This window comes from Remersonia thermophila, chromosome 1 (genome assembly GCF_042764415.1).
Source record: "Remersonia thermophila strain ATCC 22073 chromosome 1, whole genome shotgun sequence".
In the NCBI taxonomy this organism is placed as follows: Eukaryota; Fungi; Ascomycota; class Sordariomycetes; order Sordariales; family Chaetomiaceae; genus Remersonia; species Remersonia thermophila.
The window spans coordinates 1579537-1594181 of record NC_092217.1 but is presented as its reverse complement, the minus strand read 5'-3'; the positions used below and the strand labels follow the sequence as shown (position 1 = coordinate 1594181).

The following is a 14645-nucleotide window of genomic DNA, read 5'->3' as shown; positions in this document are numbered from 1 at the left end:
TCTGGGGAACGGACGGACGGGAGAAGGGATCACAGGAAAGGTATTTGTTATAAGGCAAGCTCTCGAGCACCGCATGAAGCCAGGATCACCCGACCCTCCTCTCCCCTCCTCCCCTCCTCCCCTCCTTCAACTCCCCGCCCGTCATAGGGATGGATGCCGCCGTCACGTAAACGGATTCGCAGCCAGGGTGACCGACGGCTTGCCTCGCCCAAACATCACCGTTGTTGTCCCAGTCATCATGGCGTCCCGACTGGAACGCAAAGAAAAGTGGCCGGATGGCTTGGGAGTCGGTCGCTGCAACGCACCGGTTTGGCGCGCAGGCAGGTCTCGGAGGTGCGCTTGGCAGGCATGCATGCATGCGGGAGAGGGGAGCCCTACGCAGTAACTAAGCTACGGATGCATGTCAGTTCAGAGCCCGCAACGGGCAAGGCGCATGTGGCTGGCCAAACAATCTTCAGAAAACGCCCCGGGGTGGCGGATCTGCAAGGGCATCACAGGGCAGCAGAAATGGGGGTAGAAGGGCAACAGTAGCAACGACGCCCTTCTCCTTGGCTAGGGCGGGTGACCTCGATATTATTTGTCCTACTCTTCTCGACGGACTGTCTTTGAATGCGAGACATCTAGGCAGAATCTCCATTCTTCATGCTATCATGCATCACTCATCATCATCGCCTCCACCACGGTCGCCAATGTTGACCTTCTTCCTCCCTCCACCAGTCAGCTGTTGCAGCGTGACCTTATTCACCTGGCCTCGGATCTTCTTCTCCATGGCCTTGATCTGCTCCTCGGGATCCACCTCGTCGGCGTTGGCAAAGTCTATGACAAGGCGCCGGCCGAGCAGGTGAGTATCCTTAAGCGACGTGAGCGCATTGAGCGCCTCCTTGGGCGTAGCAAACTCAGCAAACGCGAAACCGCGCGACGAGTTGTTAATCTTCTTGGGGAGGCGGACCGCAACCAGCTTGCCGTACGTCCCAAACAGTGCGCGCACGTCTTTCTTGGTCGCCTCAAACGGCAGGTTCTTGATGACAAGCTTTGTCCCCTGCGACGCCGCCTTCTTGGCGAGCTCCTCGCGCCTGCGTTCTTCCGCCGCATCGAGTCCTCGGTGCGACGCCTTCACTTGAAGTTTGTGGCCATCCAGGACATATCCGTCCATGACCTGGAGCGCCGCCTGCGCTTGCTCCTTGGTCCGGAAGGCGCAGAAGCCGAATCCCATGCTGAGCACCTCACCCGGCTTCTTGGGATCCGGCTTGGTTTTGACCTTTGCGCTCACAAATCCTTCGAGCGACCGGAAGGCATTCGCCAGCCCCTCGCTGGTGGTGGAGAAGTTGAGGTTGCGCACATACAGAGACGCCGTCACGAGCTGTTGCTCCTCGGCGTCATCGCGTCCCAGAAGGTCGGCAACCGACGGCTTCGAGACGCCAACGGGCTGTTCTTCGGGCAGCTCGGGTGGTGGATCCACAAACAACCCTTTCGGGCCTTTCTCCAGGAACAAGATCTGTTCCTTAAACCGCGAGTACGCCTTCTTGGCAAACGCGGCCCGGCAAGCGGCCGGCTGCGCGAACTGGACAATAGCGATGGTACCGCTCGGAGGCATCAGCACCTTCAACACAGTGCCGTGCTCCTCAAACAGCTTCCTCAGCTCCTCGCGGGTGGCATCACGGATGTTCTTGACGAGAATCACCGTGTCGCCCCGCTGCTGCGTCTTGAAGGCGTCGATATTCACACCGTGCTCAGCAAAGTAGTTCTTCGCCTCCTGGATGACCGTCGTCTCGGCAATGGCCTGTTTCACCGCGGCAGACGCGTCGGTGGGGTTCAGGAGCTCGTGCTTGGAGACGCCGAGACGCTGCGCTATGGCTGTGTTGACAGCGTCCTGGCTCATGAAGAGCGAATTCCAGTTGAAGGTGCTGGTTGCGGCCTCGGCCTTTTTCTTGAGAAGCTGCTGTTTTTTAAGGGGCAGCTTGGAAAGCGCAAACTCGTCAAGCTTGTTCTCCCTTTTGGCAGCGGCAGGGAGGATGTGGATGATGCGGCCCTGGAAGACAGATCCATCTGTTTGGAATGCTGCCACCGCAGCATCAGGATGCTCGTACCGAATCATGGCGAACCCCTTGGCCTGACCCTTGCTATCCAAGGGGACGTTCACCTGGGAGAGTGTCAGCGAGAGCTGCGCGACTTTGGACACGAGAAACAACAAGGCGAGAACAATCGGCCCTTTTCATCAGAAACTCGAAGCATCTACTAAATACTCGGCCCAGGGTTTTCATCAAATGCCATTGGCATAAGCTGTCCCTATCTTGGGGTTCATCACGAAGGGCAATCGTCAAGGAAAGACAAAAAGAAGGAGAAAACCACCCGGGCTTACCTCTTCAAGAGCTCCAAACTTGCTAAAGTGGTCCCGGATATCGTCTTCGGTCACCTTGTAGCTAAGGTTCCGGAGAAACAACCGGCAGGTCTTTCTGACTTGCTGGATGGCGTCCTCAGCGTCGACCTTCTGGCCTGGACCTGCGTCGCCTGACCCATCGACACCGGCGTCGTCGCCGCTCTCGCTCGCTGGCTTGGAAGCCGCTGGCGCTGGCGAATCGGCTGGCGCGGCTGCTGTCGTGGGCGCACTTGCAGGCGGAGCAGGCCGCGTCGGGAAGTTGGGATCATCGGGGTCCACGAGGTCAAGCAAACGATTTGTCCTGGACCGGAGCCAATCTTCATCGTCGGCGTCCGCAGACACTGGCGCCACAGCCGTTGAAGGTTGCTCTGTCACGGCAGGAGCTGAGCTTTCGTCCACCTCCATAGGGGCGGGGGCGGCGGCTTTCGCACGCAGCGCCGGGATGTCCTCGTACTCATCGTCGCTCTCCCCGGCTTCCAGCGCAGCAGCGGGTATTGCGACGTCTGGTGCGTTGTCCCCGAGCGCCTGGTCCTTGGACTTCTTGGTCGGGTGGCCCATCACCTCAAGGTACTCCTGTAACTTTGGGTCGTTCTCGTCCACCTCGCGCTTCCTCTTTTTGGGATTCTCATCCTCGGCCGGCTTCACGCTGGGCTCGCCAGACTTGGGGCGAACCGGCACGGAAACAGCGGTCCGTGAGACATCCTTGGCGGCAAGCAGGCGGGGATTCGAGTCTGCAATCTTCCACACATGATTAACAGCTGCTCTCGGTGGCTGATACGGAGAGGTGAGATGGGCTTACCGGCTTGGCCAGGTCGACCGCTATCCTGGACATGCGGATGAAGGACTTGTTGAAGTACTTGACGGCCTTGGAGGCATCTTCAGGCGACTTGTAGCCGACGAAGCCGATGCGGCGATTGGGGATAAGCTTGACATCGGTGACTTCGCGGCCCTGAGCCGAGAAGTGTTTGCGAAACTCTGCCTCGGTGAGATTGGGGGGCAGGTTTTTGATGAAAATGCGTGACGACTCGGTGACCGACATTTTGCCTCTTCGATCCCACAAGCCGGGATAGAAAAGGGCTACCTGAGGGTCATTCCTGGCTGTCGTGTGTGCGGTCGGTGCTGTGAGCAGACAGACAGACCTTTGGAGCTCTCTTGCTTGAAGAAGTCCAAAAAAAGTTGTTGCGGCTCGTCTGGAGTGTTCCACCAAAAATTTGAAGGTCCCACCTGGTCGGCAAATGTTATCTTATCGGCAGCGTGACCCACAGAACATGAGCATGGACCGTGCACACCGCTTTTGTCATAGCCCCACTTACCGACTCCCGTGGAAGACCGCCCGCCCCATTGGATTGGGACTTGGGGAGCTGACGCGCTACCCAGCCAATGAGTTGACTGTTGACTTGATCGCTTCCTTGACCTGCCTCCCAAAACATCCAACTCTCAGCTTCGAAACGTCTCCGACGACCTTCCTCCTGACTTCATCTTCCAACATCACCACCGAGATCGTCTGCGAAGACCCCGCCCGATCACGTTCGGCGTCATCATCAGTCTCTTGGACAGTCAATTGTTTGCCTGTAAGTTCACCCATGGTTCCGGAACCGGATATGCGACCCAGGGGTGCCGATACACCCACGACACACACACGAACATACGCACTGTGTGTGGCTGCGGTCGCTCCTGTTCACCAAGCAAACAATCGCTGCTTGTCAGCACTGCTATTGTCTGGATCCGGGAGGTTATCTGGACCGTGAGCTAACGAACCCCTGTTCCCAGTTCGACGACAGCGACAATGGCAACCGACGAGGGAAAGAACGGCGTGAGCGCGGCTCTCTCGCACGCCGAGAGGCTGGAGGGTACGCTGTCGTGATGCTCGACAACACTCTGGATGGTCTTGCTAATCATCATGGTATAAAACAGCTCAGATCAAGAGCGCCGACATGGTTAGGATGGATCACGAACCTTTTGCCACCACGGGAACTCGGGTTTTCTAACACCAATCTTGTCCAGACCGAGGACATGCAGCAGGAGGCTGTGGAAGTGGGTATGTAGGATATCGAATAGCTGCCCTCGGATGATTGGATCGACGGGACATGGCTGACTTGCTCCCCCCCCAAACAGCTCAGGAGGCCAAGGCCAAGTTCTCCATTGAGAAGGTTCGCATCCTCCAGCACCGGCTTCGACGCGCTCTCACTGACGCCGCGCTGCATAGGACATCGCTCAGTACATCAAGAGAACCGTACGCCCATCGCTTCGCCGACCCTCGATGCCCCCGCTAACATGGACGCCCCTGGCAGTTTGATGAGAGGAAGGGCCCGACGTGGCACTGCATCGTTGGCCGTAACTTCGGCAGCTTTGTGACACATGGTGCGCCTTCGTCCCTCTTGCTCCCGATCGATCGCTTGTACAGGACTGCTTGATCGCTGACTCCTGGCCCCGCCAAACCCGCGGCGGCGATGGAACAACAGAGACGAAGCACTTCATCTACTTTTACCTCGGTCACTACGCCATCTTGCTCTTCAAGACCCAGTAGGGAGGCGGCCTCCTCCGTTGGCTCTCGAAGCTGTGAAGAGCGTCGCGTACCGCCAAACACCCAAACAGGCCGAATGAGGCCGGCGAACCGAAGGCATCGACACCGACATGGAAACGAAAGCGGACGGAGGGGGATACGGTCATGGATATCGACTCCTGGAGGCGAGAGGAGTGAGAGCCCGGCGATGATGAACCGGGCTAGGGGAGACGAGACAAGGAACCGCAATGGCCAGCGGTTGGATGGAGCATCCCACACGGATCGGCTTGCGCATGCGGTTTACCCATGAAGCGAGCAGGAGCCAGGAGGGTTGCAGAGTATGAGTGAGGACCCTGCGATGACGGAATCGGCGATATGGCGGGGAAATCATGGTTGCCCTCGGTTTTGTCGTTTCTGGGGAGAACTGTACAGTTGACGAATAACGCTAACGACGAGCATCATCAGTCGAGAATGGAAATGCTACTCTCTTCGACGCTTTTTCCCTCTAGTAATTAGATGTTTTGCCATGGCCTGGCACATGAAGAACGATAGCAAGCCCGGCGCGAGATCAATTAACTCCCACTTGAGCAAACATCAAACGTTCTTGCTGTCTGGGGGCCCCTTGCGCCTCCTGTCTTCTCCGACCAGGCATGTTCACAAACAGCACCGTCTTCAGGCTGTCATGTGCAATCCACATGAGTTCGGTGTGACTTTCATTGAATTTTCTCGGCTCAGTTTCACTATGTCTTCCTGGGTATGCTCCCAAAGTACTCCTCTCCTGACCGTCAGAAATGGCGGTGTGGTCCTGTTGTTCCCCAGCCAGAGACCCTCCCAAAAATACTGCGTAAACGCCAAAGATGTGTTGTGCTGCGCCGTGGCAGACGCTCAAGACCGGATTTGTTTCTCCTCTTTCCCTTCCTTAGCCAGAGATCCGCCTTTGCCGTCTCTCTCGGGACGAGAAGAGATGCTATTTCGCATGTCAAAGAAAGAAGGAATAGGAAGGAGAGAAAAAAAAAAAAAAGACAAAGAGACAATCCCAGAGACCAAATCAATAACCACGCCGTGCCATGCTGTCCGGGCCAAATGTGCAAGTGCCTGTCCTGTGTGAACCAAGTCCCGGCTCGTCTCCCCTAAGCAACGCCCATTTTTCATGGCCCCGGTCCCAGTAAATGTAGAGAGAGATGCATAATTCTTGATCGTTCCGTGTTGACCGCAAAGGAAACCCAGATTCCCAACCCTTGAAGCACAGGAACCCCTCAACCGTTCATGACCATTACCACCCCGCCCCCCCCCCCCCCCAAAACAGCCATCATCCCCGAGAATCCCGAGCGGGCAGGCATATCAAGCCTCAACCGCGGCGTAAATCTCCGTCTTCATCTTCGTCAACCGCTCATGCATGTCCAGCAAATCCTCCAACTTCTCCGGGTCTGGTCCCGTGCCATCACCACGCTGGGCCTGCGCCGAAACATCTGCGTGAAGCTGGAGGTACTTTGCGTAATACTGTTTGAATCGCGCGGCCATGTTGATCGTCTCCTGCGACGGGCGCACGCGCTTGGCCGGCCTGCTCGTGGCCGAAGAAAGCCTCGTGTCCGTCGGCAGCCGCTTCCGGGCCGTGCTGGTGCTGATGCCCAGCCCCGCCACGCTGCTCCGGTCGGTGCTGCTGCTGCTGGAAGCGCTGCTGCTCCTGACGGTGGTGGTGGTTGTGTTGTCCCGGGCACGTTCCCTCTCGCGCTCGCGCTCGCGCTCACGCTCGCGCTCCCTGTCCTGGCCAACCTCCTTCTCACGCACACGAACGGGGGCCGCAGCGCGGCGGTCCTCGGTCTGCTGCGAGGCATTGGTCGGGGGCGACGAGGCCAGCGGCGACGACTTGATGGGTGACGTGTTCTTCGCCTTGACAGGTAGCGAGCCCGTCGCGGGACGACCGTGCTGGCTGGCGTCGGACGCGGTGCGCGCCTTGGATGTTGGCGGCGCCGGGGCGGAGGATGAGGACGCAGGTGCCTTGGCGGCGGCCTTGGCAGCGGCCTTGACCCGCTTGCTGAGCGGGGTGCCCGAGCTCGAGCTGTCGTCGTCGTCAGCATCGCGGGGACGCTTGGTAGCAGCCGCCTTAGCAGGCGGCGGCTTGGAAGCGACCTGGGCGCGAATCGTATCTTTGCCCTTCTCGCGGCCCTCATCGCGGGGCGCGGGCTTTGTCGTCGTTGTCGTCGTTGTCGTCGTCGTCGCCGCCAAGGTCGGCTTGGCCTTAGGAACGATGCCAGACGACTCCTTGACCCTGTCGGCGGGCTTCGCAACCCTCTCGGCCGGGCGAGGCACGGCTCTCGGCCCTTCGGCTCCCGCGATGGCGCTGGCTTTGGGCAACGAAGTGGACAAGGGCTCGTCCTCGCTCGACCCTGAGTCCGAGATGATTTCCTTGGAGAGCACCCGGCCCCCTTTGGCCGAGGTGCTCTTCGTCGACTTGGTCGTCTTGGCCGCCGGCTTGGTCGTTGTGGTGGCGGAAGCAGCGAGAGGCTTCTTCTTGTTGGACAAAAGCCTCTTCTGCTGGGCTTCTGACGCCGACAGCTTCTTCTTACCCGTCGACGCTTGAGAGCTTGATCTCGACATGGCCTCACCGCCCTTCGTCTTCTTGGCCGACGGGGCTGTCGGGTCTTCCCTCTCAGAGTCGCCTCCGCTGATGCTCGCCGCGTCCGGACGCGGCCGGGGGACCTGCGCAGAGAGGCCCTTGCCGAGAACGGCTTGGAGGCGGCTCAGGCAAATACCCTTGCCTCGCTCCGCCTTGGGCAGCAGCTTCTGCCACAGGGGGTCCGACGCGCTGATGCGCATCTTGTCGTACTCCTTGATGGCCCTGTCGATGGCGGCTTGGCGGTCCTCGTCGCGGGCATAGCTGTACTCGAAGGCGTCCAGCTCCTTCCAGTACTGCTTCTTAAGGGACCATTTCTGCGATCCCTTGTCGAACTCGGCCACTTTCTCGAGGGCAATTTTAAAGTCGTCTTCGGTGCCCTCGTTCCACTTGGCGAAGAGGTCGTCGCGGGTCTGGTCCTCCACCGCCAGCTCGTGGACGATCGGGAACCGCTGCTGCTTGAGCCTCTCCTGCACCGAGCTGCCGGAGATGGCCAGGGACGGAGAGCCGATACCGCTCAGGGCTGGGCTTGGTGGGAGCGAGCGATTCGAAGATCCTTGAGCGTTCAGGAGCCGGTTGTTGGCACCCAACTTGCCGCCCTTGGAGCTGGGAAGGCCGCCGACGATCACAGCACTGACATCAAGGTTAGCACCAAGTTCTTCTCCCACGCGTTGCCCAGTCCAGAGATCATACGAATTCCCCCGCTTCTCCGCGGCAAGGTTGGCGAAGTTGCGTTCGAGCTGCGCCGTGGCGTCATCCTTGCCCTTCAGGTCGGAATCTTTGCCAGAAGAAGAGCCTGGGCGAGCCGGTGCGGCACTGGATGGCTTGATGGGAGAGGCCTTCTTGGTCGTGGCCGAAGCCCCTTTCGTCGCAGCAGGCTTGGCGGTTTTGGCCTTGGGCTTGTGCTTGAAGGCGGAGTCAAAGATGGACATTGTGGGAGCGGATAGCCTGCTGAGGCTCTGAGGGTTGTCGGAGTTGGTGAAGAATAAGTCGTAGCCAGAAGGATCAGAGGACTTTGGGATCTTGATCTCGTGATTGTTGTCGACGTCGTTGAACAAAAATCTCTGTAACGAACGGTCAGAACGTTTTTTTCTGAAGAGGAGCAGGCGAAAAGGGTATCTTTGAAGGAACAAAAATCTGCTTTTTGGCAGCTCGTGGACTTGCGGCTATTGCTGTGCTGCACAATAGCAGTCGAATCATCTCTAGCAAGCGCAGAATTGCCCACAATAGGTCATAGCAACAACAGCAAAAAAACTCAACGACCACAATGGCAACGGCACCAGCAAAAAAACATGAACCAATAGCAACACCACGTACCGGATTGGCCCCGAGAGCCAACTGGACATCTCCGCCATTTTGGACAAAGGCAATCATGTCCTCGATGACGCTTTCACTCAGCGTGATGGCAAAGGCCTGAGCTGGGAGCCTGGCGGCCATCTCGGCCGAGCTCTCGAGCAGCAGGCCGCTGTCTGGTATGTTGAGCACCATCTTGTCCGGGAGAGCAGAGCAACGGGTGTGGTGGGTTGCTTCGATTCCCCTCCTTCCCCTGGCGGTCCTTGGGTTGATTTCCCCAGCGTCTCTACGCGTGCTGCCGAGGACCTTCTTTTTTCTTTCTCCCCCCGGTCACCGCCTTGCAACGGTATTCTGTTCTTGCTGCGCAGGCAATGGCTGAGCGGCCATGCGTCGTGGGAGTGGATGCGTCCGTCTCGTAGGATCTTGGATCGATGTCGGATGAGGTCAGGTAGCTAATGAATCTTGGTGGTGTAGGATATCGTTGCTCCAGAGGAACGCGGAAGCTCCTTCGGAGCGCCAAAGGCCGGGATCGGATCCCTTGCCTCCTGGATGTGCAGACGAAGGTCTCACACGGCTGACGTATGTATGATGTTTGCTGGACACCGAGCAGGCGAGCCGTGACTTGAGGAAGACGTCACTGAACGCCGTGGCTCCGTCAGAGCACGCGCTCTTGCCCGTCTGGGTGCGCCGCGGTGGCCTTGGCGTCTTGTCCAGGTTCCGTAGGAAGGCTTGTGGTCAGGCTTGCTCGATGGTTGCAGGAGCAACTAGGGACGCGGGCGGCGAGAGGATTGTGCGAGGCTTGGGGGAGGAGTATGCAGAGGTCGTTGCGCAGAACCCATGCACCTGATGGCTGACACCTCGTACGAAGGACAAGCTTGGGATGTGGGAGGACAGAGGACCAAGAGGGCGCTCTGGTGACGGCTGGCGGGTGATGTCCGGTCGAGTAAGGGATGGTGAAGCGGTCAGGGAGGTCAGGCAGCTCGGAGGAGGGAAGAGCTAGGTCGGTTGGCTGGCGATCGGGAGGTCGATGGGATCAAGGAACAACGGCTAATGAAAGGCAGGCCGAAGAAAGCAGACGGGCGCCTTGTTGATGGATCGAGCCAAGAGATGAAGCGGAACAGGGGCAATGTCTCCAAACAAGGAGAACAAGCTCTTCTGTTCCCCTTGGGCTCGGCGAGGCCAAAGAGAAGCGAGTGTAGAGAGGGCACAGAGAAAGGATAAACAAGAGCGAGAGAGAGGCACCCCCAAAGGGTGACAGTGACGACGGGACCTGACCTAAGCAATGGAGTGGATGGGACGGACGGGGAACAGGGCGGAGCGGGCGAGTGGGCTGCTGTGCTGCACGACCACCACACACAGCGCCAGAAGCGACAGCGGCAGCGGCGGGTGGTCCCCACAACCAAGAACACCCCCGGTCTGTCCTTGGGCGCCGCGTCACGGGAGTAGGGTAAGTTACACTGTGCTACGGTAACTAAGGTACGTATCGACTGAGCCGCCCTTCCTCGGGCCATCCATCGTCGATTCTTTGTACGTTGCTCATTTTTGTTTCTTTTTATTTTCGGGTACCTGGCTGGAAACAAGGAAATCCAAAAGAAAGCCGAGGTGCCTATCCCATTTCTCTTTGTCGCTTTTTTTTCTGGTGAAGAAGGGCAAGGGACACGAAAGGGAGGCTGGGCTGGCTGCCCGCTTGTGACTGGTTCCCAACGCAACCTGGAACTCAGGCCGGGCAGGTTGGGAGAGCGGGTCTCTGTCCTCCACACAGGGCACCCGACCTGCGGGTGGGAGACCACCCAAACAGGACGGATTACAGCGCTGTTCTGGAACGTTACAAATACAATACTTCGGGTATGGTACGCCACGTTACGGACCGGGATCACTCATGCACGCTTCTTCGTCGTCTCGTCCGGCCCGCGGACGGGGAGGGTCATGGGATGTCAATCAACGACGGTCCAGTTCTACCCAGCGGCGGGCGAGGTTGCGTAGGATACCGACGACGTCTTTCGAGCCTCCCGCTGAATTTATTCTACCGAGCCAACAGCTCCAGCACCGTCAATGTCTGCGTTGTTGGGCTCAATCCCTTGCGCCGTGGCGGGAGAGGCGTCCAGGCGACCAGAGTCAAAACACAGGCGAAGGGTCCCGGCCGTCGCTTGGAGTGGAGAATGATGAGCTTCGCCTGGGAATTGTGGGGCTTGCTCCGAACCCGTTCAACTCATCAGGTGCGCCTCGCTCGCCTTGTTCCGTTGTTGGGTGAACGGTGAACGGTCCTTCGATCCCTTTGACGGGGATCGATCGAGTTGCAACAAGCAAAACAATTCAAGGCTACCTGGTGTTCTGCTTTTTTCTTTTAAAATAGAAGCTGTGAAATCTGTTTCGCTGGCCTGCTTGCAGGTTTGTCTAACCCGTTCAAAAAGAAAAAAAAAAAAGTCCACGGATGCCCATGACCGTCGTCGCTTTTGCTGGGCCAACCTCGACCGACCGCCAGGCCCCAGTGGGACCGTCCCCCGGCCCTGGATCTGAAAGTACCTAGGTACCTCGCGCATGGCGGCTCCACTCTGCTGCAATCATCCACGAAAGGGAAGTCGAGGTGGCGCTCTGGTAACGCTATCTTTGCCAAACCAACGAAAGCGTGGAAAGTCAACGGCGACGGGAGCGCAGCAACAAGCTTGACACCACGTCTTGCTCAGCCTCTTGGGGGTCCAAACATCAACAATTCCCGTACAAAGCCGATGGCGATGGCCCAGAAAGGAAAAAAAACACAGCTGTGTGGCTAGACGCACACGTGGTGCTGAAGCGTGCCTCTGTTCCAGAGCTGCAGGAGGCTTGACCGCGCTTGACAGGTTCCTTCATGGTTGGGCTGAGTTGCTTCTTTTCTTCCATGCCAAGCCGCTCCCACCCACGACATCTCGGCAAGTCTCGGCGGCCCCGCCCACATGAGGGCGAGAGAGATGTGAATGAATGCCAAAAGTCCCAAGGTGCACAAGCACACCCGCGCGCGCGGAAAAGAGACCATACGTGAAGCCGTGGGGTTTGAATACACCGCAAAACATGCTCGCTTGAGGGGCCGCCTTTGGCATCGGCCGTCATGGGATCTCTTGCAGCTTGACCTTTCGGCCGGACGCTCTCGGTCGTGGCAGGGTGTTGTGCGTTGCGGTGCGCTCCCAACACCCGGTTCCAGATCGCTGGGTCAGCCATCTCGCAGGATCTTCGCAAGGCTCCTGTTGGCGAGACGCATTCTCCCCCTTGGCCTACTTTCGAGATTGGGGTTGTCGATCTCCTCGTCCCGCTCACCCCCTTTTATTTGCCACAAGATGCCTGACTTCTGACACGCCCAGCCGTCCAGAGAGGAGGCGATCGCTGAATTGTTGAATCGCTGAATCGCTGAATCCGCTCCATTTTGGTGTCTCCTCGAATGTATCAAGTGTGCCCCCACGAAAATCCGGGTGCGTGTCTTGGGGCACACTGTCTACCCGCATCAGGTAGGGCGATGATGACATGATGACATGAGCGGCTAACCCAGTTTTCCCACAAGACACCCGAGCGTGCCGTGGTGAGCAGCATCGATACGGACCGCAAGCATGTTGGCGCCCCTCCCCAACTACTACCCTAGCGGGCAATAGGAGGAGAATCAAGAAGCCATCCTCCTTCCCTGGCCCTCGGGAGCCCGTGGCTTCACACGGTGTGCTGTACGGACCCTCTCTCTCTGTCTCTCTCTCGAGTAAGGCCTTCTTTTCCCACCCAAAATCCCCTCTTTCGAAGATTCGACTCATACCAGATTCTGTAATGCACCTGTTCTTATGCGGCACGGAGCGCAGAAGCGCACCGATGCACACGGCGGCGCAATTGTCCTCAATGAGGCGACAAGGGCTCCGATGCAGGCCCGGAACCGCCGCGATACGGTGAAATCACGGTGTCACAGCAGCATCCGAGACGTGGAGTTGCGCTGAACTCTGTGAACTCACCATGTATCATGCTCCGTCCGTCCAGCGCCCAGCCTCGGTGGCGGGGGTGGCAACAGGTAGGTAGATACGCAGTATTATCTAGCTGCCTGCGTATATCGAGTACTGTATGAAGGTGAAAGCATCCCGTATCCCGTATTCCGTCTATGTAAAAACAAAAGTTCGATCGCAGTCACAGGCTCTTGGCTAAGCCTGCACAGCGGCGAAGCTGGTATCGATGAACAAAGGCGGTGCTGCGTACGTTTTCGAATGGAAAAGAAATAACTACCTACATACAAATTATCCGTGAAAGTTCATCTTCCTCGTGGACCGTCCATGACAACACGACTCGCAAAACGCTCCGCAGATCCAACCCCTCATGCATGGTAAGTATGGCTACAGGCCAATGTTGCCTTCCAATGTTTGGGCTATCTGGTCCCCGCTGTGCCTCTCACCGATTCGGACATGGAGGGCTGGCCGAAAGCCAACCTCGAGGGTTGGCTGTCCTGCCCTGTCCGTCTGACTCGTATTGTCAGGTACTGTATGTATGGTACGAACGATCCACAAACGATGCCCAGTCACGCCTCAGCAGGAAAAAAAACCAGGGGATCTCGGGTCGGCGAATGCACCTCATTGTGAATCGGACTGGAATACAGGAACATGCGTCCCAACTCAAGCCCGAATAGGCATGGGCTGCTGCTGTGTCATCACCACCACTCAGCGGGCGAGCTCGCCCACCCATAGATCCATTGGCACGCATCCCACCTGCAGCATGTCTCACAACTCTTTTGTTTTTTTTTTTGCTTTGCGGCTTCTCCTCGGGCTGTTAGGCCGGGCTCTCTTACCACTTGCTGTGTCCCAGGTCCGTTTGCTGATGGCAGAACTGCAGGGCGGCATGGAAGAGGGAAGCTGAAGAAGGTGGGGAGCTAAGTTAGGTCCTTTGCCTAGCGGCGCGCTTGACCCAGCAGAGGATGCTCAACCCACCGCCCGCCTCTGGAGCCCACGCACTCAAATAACTACCTAACCCGGAGGAAACGGCCGATGCTTGATCTTCCCGACGGTCGTCGTATTGGCGGGCAGCCTGCGCACGTCAGGAAGTCCAAGTTTGTCCCGGCGCCCGTTCTGCGCAGCAATGGAACGTCAAGTTCCTGCGCTTGCTGCACCGTTGCTCAGGTACTGTTACCATAGGTGCCCTCAAATCGTGGCTGGCGCAAAGAAAAACAAATGGACCCGCCCGCCCCCGCCCACCAGAGCATTCCCACCGTTCTGGGGGATCGTCGGCAGAGGAACATGGGCTGACGAGTCCCCGTCCCCCGGCGGGGTTACGTCCAAAAGTCCGTAGGGTGGTTTCCCTTTGGCACGAAATTGTGGCGATGCTCTTGCAATGAGCCCGATTTCTCTTCCGTGATGACAGAAACCCCCCCTCCTCTCTCTCCAGCATCTCCTGGTCACTTGAAAAATGTCTTGGTATTGGGTCCCACGTGTGGGAAATGGCTTACGGGCGATCACTTGCGCCGAAACAAGGCCCGGCTTTCCCCCGCCAATGGGTCAGCAATAAGCCCCTCCATCTCAACGTCCTGAACCAGGATGGCCGGTACGTTATGGTCACCGAGCCTAGCAGAATTGAGGGGGTCTGTTGCGGGGACCTCGTCGAAAGAACGAGGAATCGGGCACACGCTGTCTACCTACTGCGTAGGTACCGTAGGGCTTTTCGAGGCTGTCGTTTGCAGCTTTGCTCCTAACCGTCAGGATCTCATCCAAAAATACGACAAGGTCGCGGCAATCTATCGTGCCTGTATCTAACACGGAGCAGCGTGGCCCGTTGAGACTCGTCGGATCATTGGCGCCGCCACAATATGCCTCCCGCAAGATCCGCCTGGGGTTAATATCCGGAGAGAACAAGGCCCCAAAAAAGGAAGAGCA

General features: G+C 58.0%; 3 protein-coding genes across 3 annotated transcripts; 1 reads left to right on the top strand and 2 right to left on the bottom strand.

Moving 5' to 3' along the window:
- Window positions 1–655: 655 nt before the first annotated feature.
- Window positions 656–3416, bottom strand: VTJ83DRAFT_446 (uncharacterized protein; the record flags this gene model as incomplete). The annotated part of the gene is made up of 3 exons (XM_071010951.1): window positions 656–2140; window positions 2360–3115; window positions 3177–3416. 3 exons carry the CDS (start codon window positions 3414–3416, stop codon window positions 656–658), a joined length of 2481 nt encoding a protein of 826 aa, XP_070869799.1.
- Window positions 3417–4163: 747 nt separating this feature from the next.
- On the top strand, window positions 4164–4904 carry VTJ83DRAFT_445 (uncharacterized protein; the record flags this gene model as incomplete). The annotated part of the gene is made up of 7 exons (XM_071010940.1): window positions 4164–4227; window positions 4292–4314; window positions 4382–4415; window positions 4493–4527; window positions 4584–4610; window positions 4669–4738; window positions 4840–4904. The coding sequence occupies 7 exons, from the start codon at window positions 4164–4166 to the stop codon at window positions 4902–4904; spliced, it is 318 nt and encodes a 105-aa protein (XP_070869798.1).
- A 1317-nt stretch (window positions 4905–6221) lies between these two features.
- VTJ83DRAFT_444 (uncharacterized protein) lies at window positions 6222–8982 on the bottom strand (the record flags this gene model as incomplete). The annotated part of the gene is made up of 3 exons (XM_071010929.1): window positions 6222–8127; window positions 8188–8558; window positions 8812–8982. The coding sequence occupies 3 exons, from the start codon at window positions 8980–8982 to the stop codon at window positions 6222–6224; spliced, it is 2448 nt and encodes an 815-aa protein (XP_070869797.1).
- Between the last annotated feature and the right edge of the window lie 5663 nt (window positions 8983–14645).